The 13,410-nt window shown below is 37.5% G+C and overlaps 1 protein-coding gene across 15 annotated transcripts in view; it reads left to right on the top strand.

The window, feature by feature from the left end:
• Positions 1–13,410, top strand: part of nrxn2b (neurexin 2b) — a 592,634-nt gene that overhangs the window by 286,045 nt on the left and 293,179 nt on the right. For 12 of the 15 annotated variants that reach the window (XM_053343297.1, XM_053343296.1, XM_053343295.1 and 9 more), the window contains one exon: positions 12,171–12,344. In XM_053343297.1, coding sequence (XP_053199272.1) covers positions 12,171–12,344 — 174 coding nt within the window. Of the gene's footprint in view, positions 1–12,170; positions 12,360–13,410 lie in introns of all 15 variants that reach the window. The other 3 variants (XM_053343289.1, XM_053343294.1, XM_053343283.1) reach the window with 3 other exon arrangements.

Raw genomic sequence — 13,410 nt, 5'->3', positions numbered from 1 at the left:
GGTGCACTCAAATTTCCGAACACATTCCATCGCAGTTTACAAGGTTTTACATTTTTTTGTCGTTGTTGTTGTTGTTGTTGTTATTATTATTATTATTATTATTATTATTATTATTATTATTATTATTATTATTATTATTATTATTATTATTTTAAATAGCTTCCTGTCTATGTTCATTGGTAAATAATTGGCTAACAATATGTTCCAACATAGTTCTTTATTTTGAAACATAACTTAACTTTTAAAAATAAAAAGATAGCTTTAAATTTACTCTTCTGAATCAATATAGTCTACTTTTACATTTAGAATTTAATTGTATTTATTTTTTAATTTCAATGATTAGATAAAATGGGCATATTATTGACACAGTCAAAATGACATGTTTACCTTGGGCATGGGCATGCTCCACCTCGATGTGCCCATCTACTAGCCAAGTGGCTAGTAGATCAAAAAAGTTACTAGCCAACCAGATTTTTTACTAGCCAAAACCAAAACGTTGCTTTACTATTGTATTTGTTTTTCCATAGGGGTGTGTATAGTGTGTAGTAGTGTGTAGGGGTGTGTATAGTGTGTAGTAGTGTGTAGGGGTGTGACGATACACTCAGCTCACAAGACGAGACACGATATTGGGTTTACGAGATCAAGACAAGACTTTAACTATATTTTTAAGAAAACTTCAATGAGGAAATAAACGACTGTTCTTTTATTTGAAATTCACAAAATGGAAATTGAATTGAAATGTTTTAACTAATCATCTTATAATGAATCACTTCAGTTCTACTTTCTACTTTCTTAATATATAATGATCATATGCAGCATGCAGCACTGTAAAAGATTTCTCCATATAGATATTTTATAGATGGATCATTTTGGTATTTATGGAAATAACAACTATAAATCCAGAAGTTAGATACAATCACAAATACTAAAAAGTAAATTATAAAGAGTAGAAACAATTATAATATATAAATATAAATTAAATAAATCTAATTATCACAAATTATAACAAAATAAAATAAATAAAATACACAGAAATAAAAGTAAATTGCACAAATCCTGTATCACATAAATACACAAGTAGAACAAAATATAAATTTTGTTTTAATTTGTTAGTGTGACTCATTTTACTTTTGGCATCATTAGGCTTCCATACAGGCGCTAGATTCCTCAGCTCATCCTACCTCAGGCTCTCAGTGTAGAGACCTGAGGTCAATCTACTGCTGCTCCTCTCCTCATCTCATACTGCGACTGAGATCTTCTCAGCAGGTAGAAACTGCAACAAGCGTAATGATCGACATGTGACTTTATAAAAAGAAGACATGACGAGCGAATGAGCGATAAAAAGCCGATCGTCTTTTTTTTTTTTTTTTTTTTTGGTGCGCCCCTTAATTATAGCTTTGCGAGACAATATTCATTTCAACTAGAAATATCGTCGCGTTTTCGTCTCGCGTGGGCCGTCTTGCACGAGATCTCGTCTCACCCCTACTATTCAGTCTTCTAGCCAAGTGGCGAGACACCCAAGCAGACTTTCAGAGTTGCATTTTTTTTTTTCTCGAAAGGCTGGTCGCACCGGTGCGACCTCCGATTTTTTTTAGTCGCACTTCTGAAAAAATAGGTCGCATGTGCGACCAAATTGGTCGCACTCTAGAGCCCTGATAATAATAATAACATAATTAATTGTGACCAATATATGTAGTTTTTTGTACTTGTTCAAATATTTCTTTTGATCAGACAAACTGATTGATAGATTTTGTTCATACAAAAACATGTTTTTCTTCTTTCAGTCTGTTACCGCAACTTATAGAGCATAAATCGTGAATTAGATGCAGAAGTAAAGTTTGAGTTCTAATAACTCCTGTACATACACCATAGTACAGATACCCAAAAGCTCATTTTGCTCTTCCTCACAAAATCAGATTTCAACATATGTCCTTTATTCAATTTCCTCTTTAACACTGCTTCCGTTTGCACCTGGTATAGGATTGTAAATGACAGAGAGGGAGGAGGCTTTGTAATGAAGATCTTCCAAAGCAGACACTGAGTCCATTTGCATAATAACTAAACAAATCACATGCAGCATAACTGGATTAGCCCCTCACGTCAGATAGTATGAATGTCTCAAGCACTTACTTCAACCTCTTGCAGGAGAGGCTTTACTGTAGGAGGGTGAAGACAGCAGAGAGAGTTGGGGATAGATCCACACTGCTCCATTAATTAGTCATAGTCAATATCATTATCTGCACAGTTGGTAATGTTGTCGTAATCACTGCTCTTATCATCCTCATAATTTATGTTTTCAGAATTAAAGAATTAAAATCAATTATCGGCATTGAATCCTCATCAGAAATAAATAGATTTAAAGGTATTCATTTAACCTACATCATCAAATAAACATTTAAATGACTCCTTAGTACGCTTATTTGTATGTATTTAGTTGAATGTTGTTTTAAGTCAATATGGCTACATATTTCATGTCAAGTCGTGTATATAGGCAATATGAATCAGCCTGAATAAAATATATAGGTCAATCACACAGCCTTATAAAGCCTCACCTTCCCCTCCAGATTCTTTCTTGTTTCCTTTTTATTCATTTCTCTCTCATGTCCTTCTCTAGCACCGCTCTTTTCCCGCTCAGTGTCAGTGCTCTTTCAGTAAATGATGGGCTAGGAAGCTTGAGCGCTGCAATAGAGCAGTGTGTTTTAGCTTTTTTTTCTCCCACTGACCTGTCTTACAATACAATTTACTATGGCATTACTCAGAGCTTTGGCTGTTTTCCCACCCTCTCTTCTCCTTTCTCTTGCTTCATCTCTCCCCTTCATCAAATGCCAGCTTCTTCACTATAGGTGGAGCTGAGATAGAGATAGCACCTCTTCAAAGTCTAATTGTGTGTCTGTGTCTGCACAGGCATGCACCTTTGTGAAGTTTATGCTTTATTTGTTTAATTTCTATTATAAATTAAAAAGATATAAAGACTAATCAATAATAAAAACAACCATTAGTTGCAGCCTTTAATATGAGAGTATACTGTTATGTCAGATTCTCTTCTAGTGAGAAATGTGTTAAATGTCCATTTCTTATATGTGAAACACTTGGCTAAAAATGCCACACCCTTTTTTGTGACAGTTGACATATTGCAATTATGATACATTTTCTGCAATAACAACAGTATTATAATTACAACAATTTACATAACTAACACAACCATTTGTACAATGCATGACAAGAACAATTTAACATGAAGGATTTTTAAAAGTAAAGCAAACATGTTGAGCAAATTAAATTCTTCTTTCTGCTCTTTGCAAACTAAAGGCCAGAAAACAAGATGGAAATGAAATCCTCCACTCTGTCTGTTTTCATAATGCTGTATACAAAGTATCTTCAGGCAGATGGGCCAAGAAAAAAATACATTTCTTTTTTCAATAACTGTCAGGTAAAATGCAGAAAGCTTCTTTACAGAAGAAATAATGGACAGGAAAAAAGGGCAATTTCAAAATGAAAAATAAACCGTGTAGTTAGTGCAGACCAATACAACAGCATTTTTATTACCTACACAAAAGACAGTTGTTTAAAAAGGCAACAGGTGAAAAAAAATAAAAAAGGAGTGGAAATACAGTATAGGTAAGAAACATTGGAATCTGACTAATACTACAGAGGCAGTAAGTGACATTGACCATCCCAAATGTCCCATCTCCCTATTAAGTTTGAATATCAAAATTACACAATTGATTAATAGTTAAAGATATATTACATTATGTTGTGGTTGCCCTCTATTCTCCTGGCAGGGACCTGAATAGTAATAATTCCCCCTGATGAATGATTATTGTCATGTGTCAATTTATTTCTTAAACACACACAAGTCCTGTTTTCTATCATCTTAGAAAGAGGGAGATGTGAGAAACAGAGGTTGAAAAGGTAAGTCTGCCATCATCCATTATATGATTTCTCACATCCACAATGACAGTGGACATTGGGGTCCACTTAGACATCATGACAAAACAGTGGGACATTTATGTTTTGGGCAAACTCAAAAGGAAATTCCAGCTTTAAATACATTTTATGGATTTTTTATAGAATTATAGAGATTGAATCTGTAGATGTGAGTAAGTATTATATAGTCTTCAATTCCATTGAAGAGCAGATACAGATTGCAGTGAAATCCTGGAGCTGCTCCATGGACTGTGAATAATAGAATAACTGCTAGAATGCTGTGACAGCAGTCATTGGGATTGTAGTGAAGGATTTGGGTACATTGTCTGATCACAGCTGGAATCCCTTCACTGAGATCAAATTGATTTAGATGTAATATCTTAAACAAGAATATTGTGAGCCCAGTCAGTCACTAACTCATTTTCAAATAGTCACCTGCAGACATCATTGTTTCAAAAATGCACTTTGTAGACTTTTAACTTCTGCTCATTTTAACAGGTGCAATGTGCACTTTTCCAATAACTGTTAACCTGCCTGAACATATGACCTGTAATGTCATTTGGGATAAGTATCATGTAAAGTAAAGGAGAGAAAAAAGAGACAGATAAAGAAAGACAAGGTGAGGATATTGGAATCACAAAAAAGCCAAGTTGGAGAATCAAAGGTCAGCAAGATGAAGATAAATATAGAGAGATATAGAAAGTAAAAAATAATAACTCAGCAAAGTAAGAAAAAACTGAAGTGCAATTGAAAGGAAAAAGCACAGCTAAGGCAAAGCGAAAGGACACTGAATATAGAGTGACATTTCATAGAAAGAGAATGGAAGCATGAAAGTGTGTAATGATGCCTGTCTGTGTCACTATACCATCTTTCATCGAGTGTCATAAGCAAGCACTGGCACCAATTCAGAGCCTTCTCAAGGACTCGCGTACAAACTGATTTGTGTTGTGTTATTGAAAAGTTCTCTATTTTTATTTCAGCAGCAGTTAATTATTTCCCCTCTAATGTAGATATACATTCCCTAGGGGAAATTATGCGTTATTTGCAGCTTCTATAATTTTAATACAACAGGCTGTGCCATAAATGATTATGGAGCAGCTAAGAGACTTTATATGGTGTATGCTGTAAAACTTGGCATCAAGGGCTTTATATTTAACTGCATACAGACAAATATGAGTTGGTGGAGATCAACAAATCTTAATAATATGATTTGTGTTCATGAGTAGATAAACAAAATCACAAGTAGAATGCCAAAATGGCAATGCCAGTGTGTAAACACAGTGAATTTTGGTTTCATATGACGTGATCACCCATTGTGGCCCCAAAGTTTTCACTTCCTCTGCAGTTGATTAGGTTGCTTTCAGACCTATTAAAATAAAATACTGGATGAGGTGTATGTGGTTACAACATTACTACTGAGTCTTTTATTTCCAACCCATTTCTTTATATTTAGATCAAGTTATAATTAGGGTTCAAACCCAAAAGGGGTAGAACCCTGTTGAGTTTGTGCCAGCTTATTATTTGTTGTCTGCCGCTGCGGTTCAAATTGCAGTGAACTGGAATGAGCTAAATCAATCAAACTTGCCCCACTAAATGGAAAAGGTGTGCAAGTTCTTCCCAAGAATTGGCCAGATGGTGGCACTGTAATTTAGGCCCGAAAACACAATTTCTGAATTGGCAAATCTCCTCACTGAGTAAACCTAATTGACTTGAAATTTCACACACAAGTCCAGTTAAGTGTGATCTACAAAAAAGCCTCTTGGACCATAAAGGGGGGGTGGTATCTTGCAGTAGTTAATTGTGGATGTTATGAAAGCATGGATCAAAGTTTAGCAGCAGAGGAGAGTGATGGGTGGAGATGATTTTTTTTTTTTTTTTTTTTGCGGTGGAAAAAAGGCAGTTCTGGTGATTTGTTTAATGTTGTATTCAAAGGATGTTGCTGTCAAAAATACTCCCAGGTTGATGGGAGGGGAGGGAGACAGTGGAGTTGTCAATGGCAAGGCAGAAGTTGTGAATGGTTCTGGTGGGGGATTTGGGACCATCATGTCCAATTTATCACAGTTTAGTTTGAAGAAGTTGGCTTGAACAGTAGGGGACCAAACACCGAGCCCAGGGGGATGCCTTGGAAAAGACGAGCTTTGGAGGAGGTGCAGTTGTTGATGGTGATGAACTGTTGTCCGTTTGTGAGCTATGACTTGAGCTAGTAATGGCAGTACCATTGATAATAAGGGAGGATTCACGGTTGGAGAGAAAAATGATGTAGTTTATAGTTTGTAAAACTGCAGTGAAGTCAAAGACGATGAGGATGCTAAGTTGGCCTAAGGAGAGGTTGTTATTGGTGACTTTGAGGAGTGGCAACGGAATTTACATGGTTTGAACAGGTCATTGGAGATGGTGGGCTTCAAGTTGGGAGGCAACAACATGTCCCAGTTTTTTTTGACAGAAAAGGGAGATTGGAAATGGGCAGCAGATTGCTCAATATATCGGGGTTGGGTCCAGATCTTTTGAGGATGGCGCTTACAGCAGCCAGTTTGAATATTTGGGGGACTGAAACAGACCTGAAGGGGGATTTAATGATTTCTGTGATGAGTGAGGAGATAGCTAGGAGGCAGTACTTGACAAGATTGGATGGGATAGGATCCAGAACACAAGTGGAACTTCTCATTCCTGCCATAACGTTGGACAGCTCAATTGGAGACACATTGGATATGCTCAACTCATGGTGCGTGTCAAAAATATATAATTATTTCTCATGAACAGTTTTCAGGCAGCTGCAGGAATATTATCTTTGCTATCAAAGTATTCAAGGGTAGACAGAATAGACTGAAACCGTAATGAGCCGATTACTATAGCTTGTTCTTACAAGGTTCTGGTAAGAACAAACTGGGTTCTTACAATAGCTTGTAAAAACTCAGCTTTTTTACCCTATCTTGCTCTGTTTTCCTGTGTTGTGTAGTGTGATAAAAGACTTAATGTCACTGAGTAGTTTTAGGCATGTAAATGTGCTGCTTTGCAAAACAGTAATTAATGCTTGACAAACAATCAGACATTAGAAGCTCAGTTTCATGCTCAAGTAATATGTAACCCTTTGTCTTTGCTCTTGCCTAAGCATTCTTAGACATAAGCAAACAAGGACTTGAACATTGGTGAGTTATAGTTCAAATTTTGACATGGATGAAGCCTGAATGTGGTCACAATATGCAAAATGGATGCAGACAGTGCATTTTACCTCATTGTAATTGTTTAATGCTGCATTTTCACACGCTGTTTCCAAATAACACTGCTTACATCTTGTTTCCCATCACTTAGCTGCCTACATTCGTAGAATTAGAGTGGGAGAGATAAAGACACTTTGAAAATGTATTGCACCACCTGTGGTTACAATAGAAGTGAGCGACAGCCAGCATACACCTGTTAGTGAAAACATGTCACTGCAGTATCAAATAATTACAGCTTTACTTGCTTCAATCTTTATTTTTTCCTTGCAGAATTCAAAACACCTCTTGCTATACCATTTGTCTTCAGATACACACACATCCAAAGCACAGAGACACAACGCACAGCATAATTATACAACTTATAATTTAGCATCTGCAATTAACTCACAAGCAACGTCAACATTTATTCTCTACACCAATCGTCTTGTTGTGGCATCTTTGCAGATCAGAGCGCCTTTGTAATTAGCAATCACAGATTCCCTGCATCTTCCTGCTGGCTGCCATTGTCCCAGCCCTGCCTATAACACACACCGCCACCGCCTAAAAGTCATTCATTTGCACAGCCCACAGCATATGGGTCTCTGTGTGTGTGTGTGTGTGTGTGTGTGTGTGTGTGTGTGTGTGTGTGTGTGTGTGTGTGTGTGTGTGTGTGTGTGTGTGTGTGTGTGTGTGTGTGTGTGTTTGTGTGTGTGTCTCTCATCAGCAATCATTCAATCTTTGTCAATTAGAGTCAGCATGAGAGTAAAGCAACACAAACAATAGAGAGAGGAGAGAGTGAGGACTTGAGAGAGGAAGGCAGAGAGCCTTAATAGAGCATTTAATGAAAGTTAATGGTTGGCTTTGTGTTCGCCGGGGAATTGGCAAGAAGAAGCTGAGTATTGCTTAGAGATGAGACCGGGCATTGTGCATTCATGACTTCTTCTCATTATCAAACTTCTATTCTTCATATGCAGTAAATAATGTACATCACAGTGTTGCTAGATATGAGCAAAGACTGCAATACCATCACTTCACTTGGGAGCCAATTACAGGCAAGGATGAAATACAGGTCTTGTCTTGTGTTGACAAGATGTACTGACCGAATAAAATGAATAGCCCAACACTGCTGTTGAATTTAAACACAATAGCCCCCCCCCCAAAAAAAAAAAAAAAAAAAGAAAAAAAAAGGTGAACTTACACAATAAAAAATCCCAAACTTCATTATTTGACCATGGAAAATACACACACAATAAAGACTGGTTGGATTGTTGAATGGGTGTCATGGGTCTTCCACACATTTAATTGATTCCTCTTGCAGATAATGCAAAAGATAATAAACTTGTAACATGAACAGAAAGAATGTTTCAGTCAAGTGTTCCTGTTTGCTAGATATCAAAGATCAAGTTGTAAATGGCTGTTGGGAATCCTATGGTCACCCACCTATCCCTCTGAGGACTCACAGATCAAAATGTTGAATCACTGTGGAAGACAAATAAAGCCATCACTACAGAGATCCATATTTGACTTGGAAAAAAAAAATAATAATAGACTGAAAACTCTGATTGTCCACTGTAAATGTTAAGTCAGTGTGCTCTTCCAGATTGTGTTGTCAGAGGCTCTCCAGGGCCCCGTATCCTAGCATCCCAACTTCTCCCACTGGCCCCTGAGAGGTCATTATGGTAACCGTAGAGATGTGGAGGTGGTGGTCTCTGGTGGTGTCTGGGAGGCTGTAATTGGCCCCATCTTGTGAATTGCTCTGAGCTCTTGAATTGCACAAGCATTCATCACTACTGGGACAGCAGAGCCAGACCAGGACACAGTTTCTGGCTGGGAGGAAATTGGTTACTCATCATTCTAACTTACCCACTTCAGAACAGTCCCAAACACTAAGCCAAAAAAAGCTAATCAAGTTGTGTAAGTCGCAATAACACGTTTTGTGGCACATTCAGATATCAGTCTTACCCGCATCACTGATTAAGGAGTACATAAGATGACAAGACACAAGGTATAAATACACTCTGCTTGGTTGTATAATGCACATGTGGTAACCCAGAGCCTATAGCAACTAATAGACAACATTTCACATGAATGTTTTAAGGTGTTGCTTATATAAGTGTGAAAAATCTTAAATGGGGAATAGTTTCTGTGAACAAATATAAAAATTGTAAATGTAGCTTCATGCTCATTTACATGTTGTTAAATAAAGTGTTCCACAGTATAAATAGTTAGAATAGTTTATAAAAAGTTGCTGTTGGGTCACTCTGGATGAATTATGCATGTAGCATTACTTCATTTCAGATCAGTGCTTAGTATGACATTGTGAATGTCTCACATGCTAACTTGGCTGTTTGCAGCTTTTAGATGTGAGGAGCTGTGCTTTTTGCAGTAAACAGTGCAACACTGCAGCCATGTCGCATTTAAAAACAAGGTGGATATGCTGTAATGTATGCTGTGGAACAAACTGTTCATGTCCCAAAAAAGAAAAAAAAAAGGAAGTCAAACTTTACCCAAAGAAATCTGTAATTCAAATTAAAGTATCCAACTCTAAACTAAACACAATGAGAGCCCAGTTCTTTGAGTGGGAGTGTGTATGTGGGCTGCATATTTATTCATCTTCTGCAGTCTTTACTCCATTGAAAGAAAACAAAACTTGCATGACTAATTTTTATAGTACATCTGGCACTGCCCTCCTTCTTCTCTTGTCTATTACGGTTATGCAGTCAGCCAGTGGAATCTCAAACATACTGTTGACTTCTGCAGGAAATGCGCTGTTTGCTCTTTTGAGATGAACTCCATACCAATAATTTCATATTTGCTAAATGGTTCTTACAGCCACGATTTCAGGACATCACTCAGTTGGACAGCTAATGAATTCATTTTATTGATTATAACGCCCGGGAGCCCCAGCTGGGAAATATGAAGTGTCAAGCACTCATTAATTCTAGAGAGAAGTTGGCAAACATCATTGACTCATTCCATTACACAAAGTCCACATATAATTGACCTCTTGGCTCATTGCTTCTCAGAGTGCTAAAGTAGAAAGTTTTGGTTTTTCAGCTAGTAAAATGCGCTTTTTTTTCTGAGTGGGCTAGATTTCTGAAGACCCTATCTTTATAAAATGATCTACAGTAGTAACTTGTGTGAAAGGTTTTTCTGGATGTTCATTTTATGCCCACTTAAATATAAAGCGTAAAGTAGGAGTTTTGATGACGAGAAATGCCTGAAGCATTTCAAACTGTGTTTATTCATATGCACTTACATCAAAGGCCTCTTTGTGTTTTTCATAATTTTACTCGGCATTTTCTGCACAACGCTACAGAACAGAGGGGCCGAGAGAGGAAAAGAGGGAAAATAATTGGGCTTAAAAGTGGACAGATATTTTCTTTTATGTTGTAATTTAAAGAGACCTTAATTGTACTTGAGCGCTGAGATATCCCAAAATCCAGCTTTATCTTCTTGCTTCTTGCTGATTCACAAATTCTGCCCCCTTCATGGGAAAGTGCTGCTGGGTATGTACTGTTCTTCTCTCAGAAAGAGCCTGTATATGGACACGCTCACTAACTATCAAGTATCATTTCCAGTGCTTTAGCTTGAAGCTGTAATATCTATACATGTCAACTGTAAGATACTTCTTTGAATTATGTACCTACCAGAATGTGTTCTTGGCGGCAAATTGACAGGCATTTGTCAGGGAACGTCTCTTAGGGATACTTTACTTCCAACATTCACACCGTCTGGGTTTAACATGTCAATCCTTTTTCTCTGGTGACTGTAGTGTTAGCTGTGAATTACCTGCATCCAGAATAACACACCTTAACAATGTGTCAGCAACCCACTACATTGTAGAAGCACAGTGTGTGATTCAAATATACAAAATGTACAAACGCATCACAAAATGACTCATTTGGCCTTAAACAACAGGAACACTAAGGAGTCATTTTACATTTAACAGATGACTCACAAAGTTAGAACAAAACAAGCACAGACAGTCCCAATGTGCTGTATGTGATGTACAATAGATGCAATTGTTTTTGCTCCCTTGCTGATCTAGACTCTTGTCTTCTAAACAGTGTACAATAAAGTTCATGTTCATACAAAGAAACATGGATATTTGCTTGCTGTCTGACATCATTGAAACTTATTTGTATGACCAATCTAAACTGCAAGCAGCATCATTCTCCACTAATCTAATTGATCCTTTTTTGGTTTTGTTTTTTAATTAAAAATCTCAGTTTTGCATGTCACAATGGTTCAGTGGATCAAGTAAAGCAATCCATTCATTCAACAACATCATGTACTCAGTTCTTTACTCTCTTCGTAGAACTCTCTGAATGCTAACGAAGCTCTTGTGAGGTCACGAAAGACTGCAAACATTGCATTAATACAATTAGGTTGCTATTCACACAGCCTTATACAGTACAGTGAGGGGGAAAAAAGCATGGACAGTGTGTTGTGGCTGCAATTTCAATGGACAAGAATTATGTTATGAAGATCAGCTCTGACTGAATTTAGACACGTGTTTGGTCGTGGTCAGGCAGGGCCAAAGAGAGATGTAGAGATGTATCCATCCATTCATAACCCATTTCTAAGATGATACTGCAAATACAGCTGTAGTTGTTTGTAGATGTCAACAATTGTCCATTTACAGTAGATCATTTGACATATTTTGAATATTTATATGATGGTTGAAACAGCAGCAACAACATCAACAAAATGATTAATTATACCAGGGATTGCAGCAGAGGTAGGCAGAATATATTAAAAAATAACTTTCTTACACTGACATTTTAATGTCTGTTTGTTTCAGTGTTGAACTTGTGACATCCTTATCTTACTATTAGGTTGTTTTATCTTCCTCTCTAACACTGATATGCATGTTTAATTAATATCTATATATTTCTATTAAATACACAATGTGTTAAGTATAAAAATGTATATTAATTTCACTTAAGTATGTTGTGTAAGTGAATATATCTTACAGATAATTGTAAATAATTAAATATGTTTCAATTTCTCATGAGTAGTTTTTCTGTGTGTGTTATACAGGAGAGCTGTACATCGGTGGCGTGACAAAGACCATGTACAGCAATCTGCCCAAGCTGATTGCATCCCGGGACGGGTACCAGGGCTGTCTGGCCTCTGTGGACCTGAATGGGAGACTCCCTGACCTGATCGCAGATGCCCTCCACAGGGTGGGCCAGGTGGAACGAGGCTGCGATGGTGAGTCAAACAACTGTGAAGGTCTGCATATCAAAAGCAACAAGTCTTTGCTTAACACCCACTGTGTGTTTTATTCTACTCTATTTTGCACTTGGAGATGGACAAAAAAATCAATCATTCATTGCTGAATGATTTAGATGCTGAAATTATCTTGTGATAATTATTACCTAGAAAGGTAAAAACATTCTTTTCAAGTTATCTTAGATCACACAGTACGTAAATACATTTTTACACACCACCTTGCATCTGTTTTGCCACTCCGCCTTTTCTCTGTTTTTTTTTTTGGTTTTATTTATTTATTTATTTTATTAACAACCATAAATTGGACCTGGTTCCCTCATTGGCTTTATTACACACAACTCTGCCACTTGAGGAGAGACCTCAGTAAAGAGACACCAAAATAGTAACTGGGTGCATTTTTCTGTGGCTGTTATTCTCTGATATACACCAGTAACCACACATATTCTCCCAGCTCTGGGCAGTCTTTACAGTCTGAGCCCTTGTCCTCTGTATATCCTCTCTATTGCCCCATAAAACCTGCATGAGGGAGGTATCTCTCTCCTCTAATGTTATTGTCAGTGTAGCTAATCTCAGCAACACTCCACCCTCATTGGCTTTTGCTTCATCAATCTTGCATTTGTTATGTTTTTACCTCTGCTGTGTGCAGGTCGCCACTGTGTCTCAGGCTGCATGGCTCTGCTGCGGGGCAGTTAATCCTGAGCATAACAGTGGATTTAAGCTATAGCTTTCTCCCCTTCCACACACCCTACCCTTTACCCCCCCTTCTTCACCCCTATACACACACGCACACAAACACCTATATACATACACACACCTCCCCACCACGTCTCAATGGCATACTGAGCGTTGGAGAGCACAGACTTGATTTCCCTAAGGGCTGCACTGGCCGACTCGATGCGGCACTGATCCAACTTTTTTTTTTCCTCCCCTGATTCCTAACACTGCTACCTCTGCCAGCCAGCCTTATTACCTGCCTACAGTTATACACCACAATTACTCCGCTTCAAACACAGTTTAAAACTGCATTAAGCTATCATATTGACTC

Source organism: Scomber japonicus, chromosome 22, assembly GCF_027409825.1.
Source record: "Scomber japonicus isolate fScoJap1 chromosome 22, fScoJap1.pri, whole genome shotgun sequence".
NCBI lineage: Eukaryota > Metazoa > Chordata > Actinopteri > Scombriformes > Scombridae > Scomber > Scomber japonicus.
This window is presented reverse-complemented; position numbering and strand designations above follow the sequence as displayed.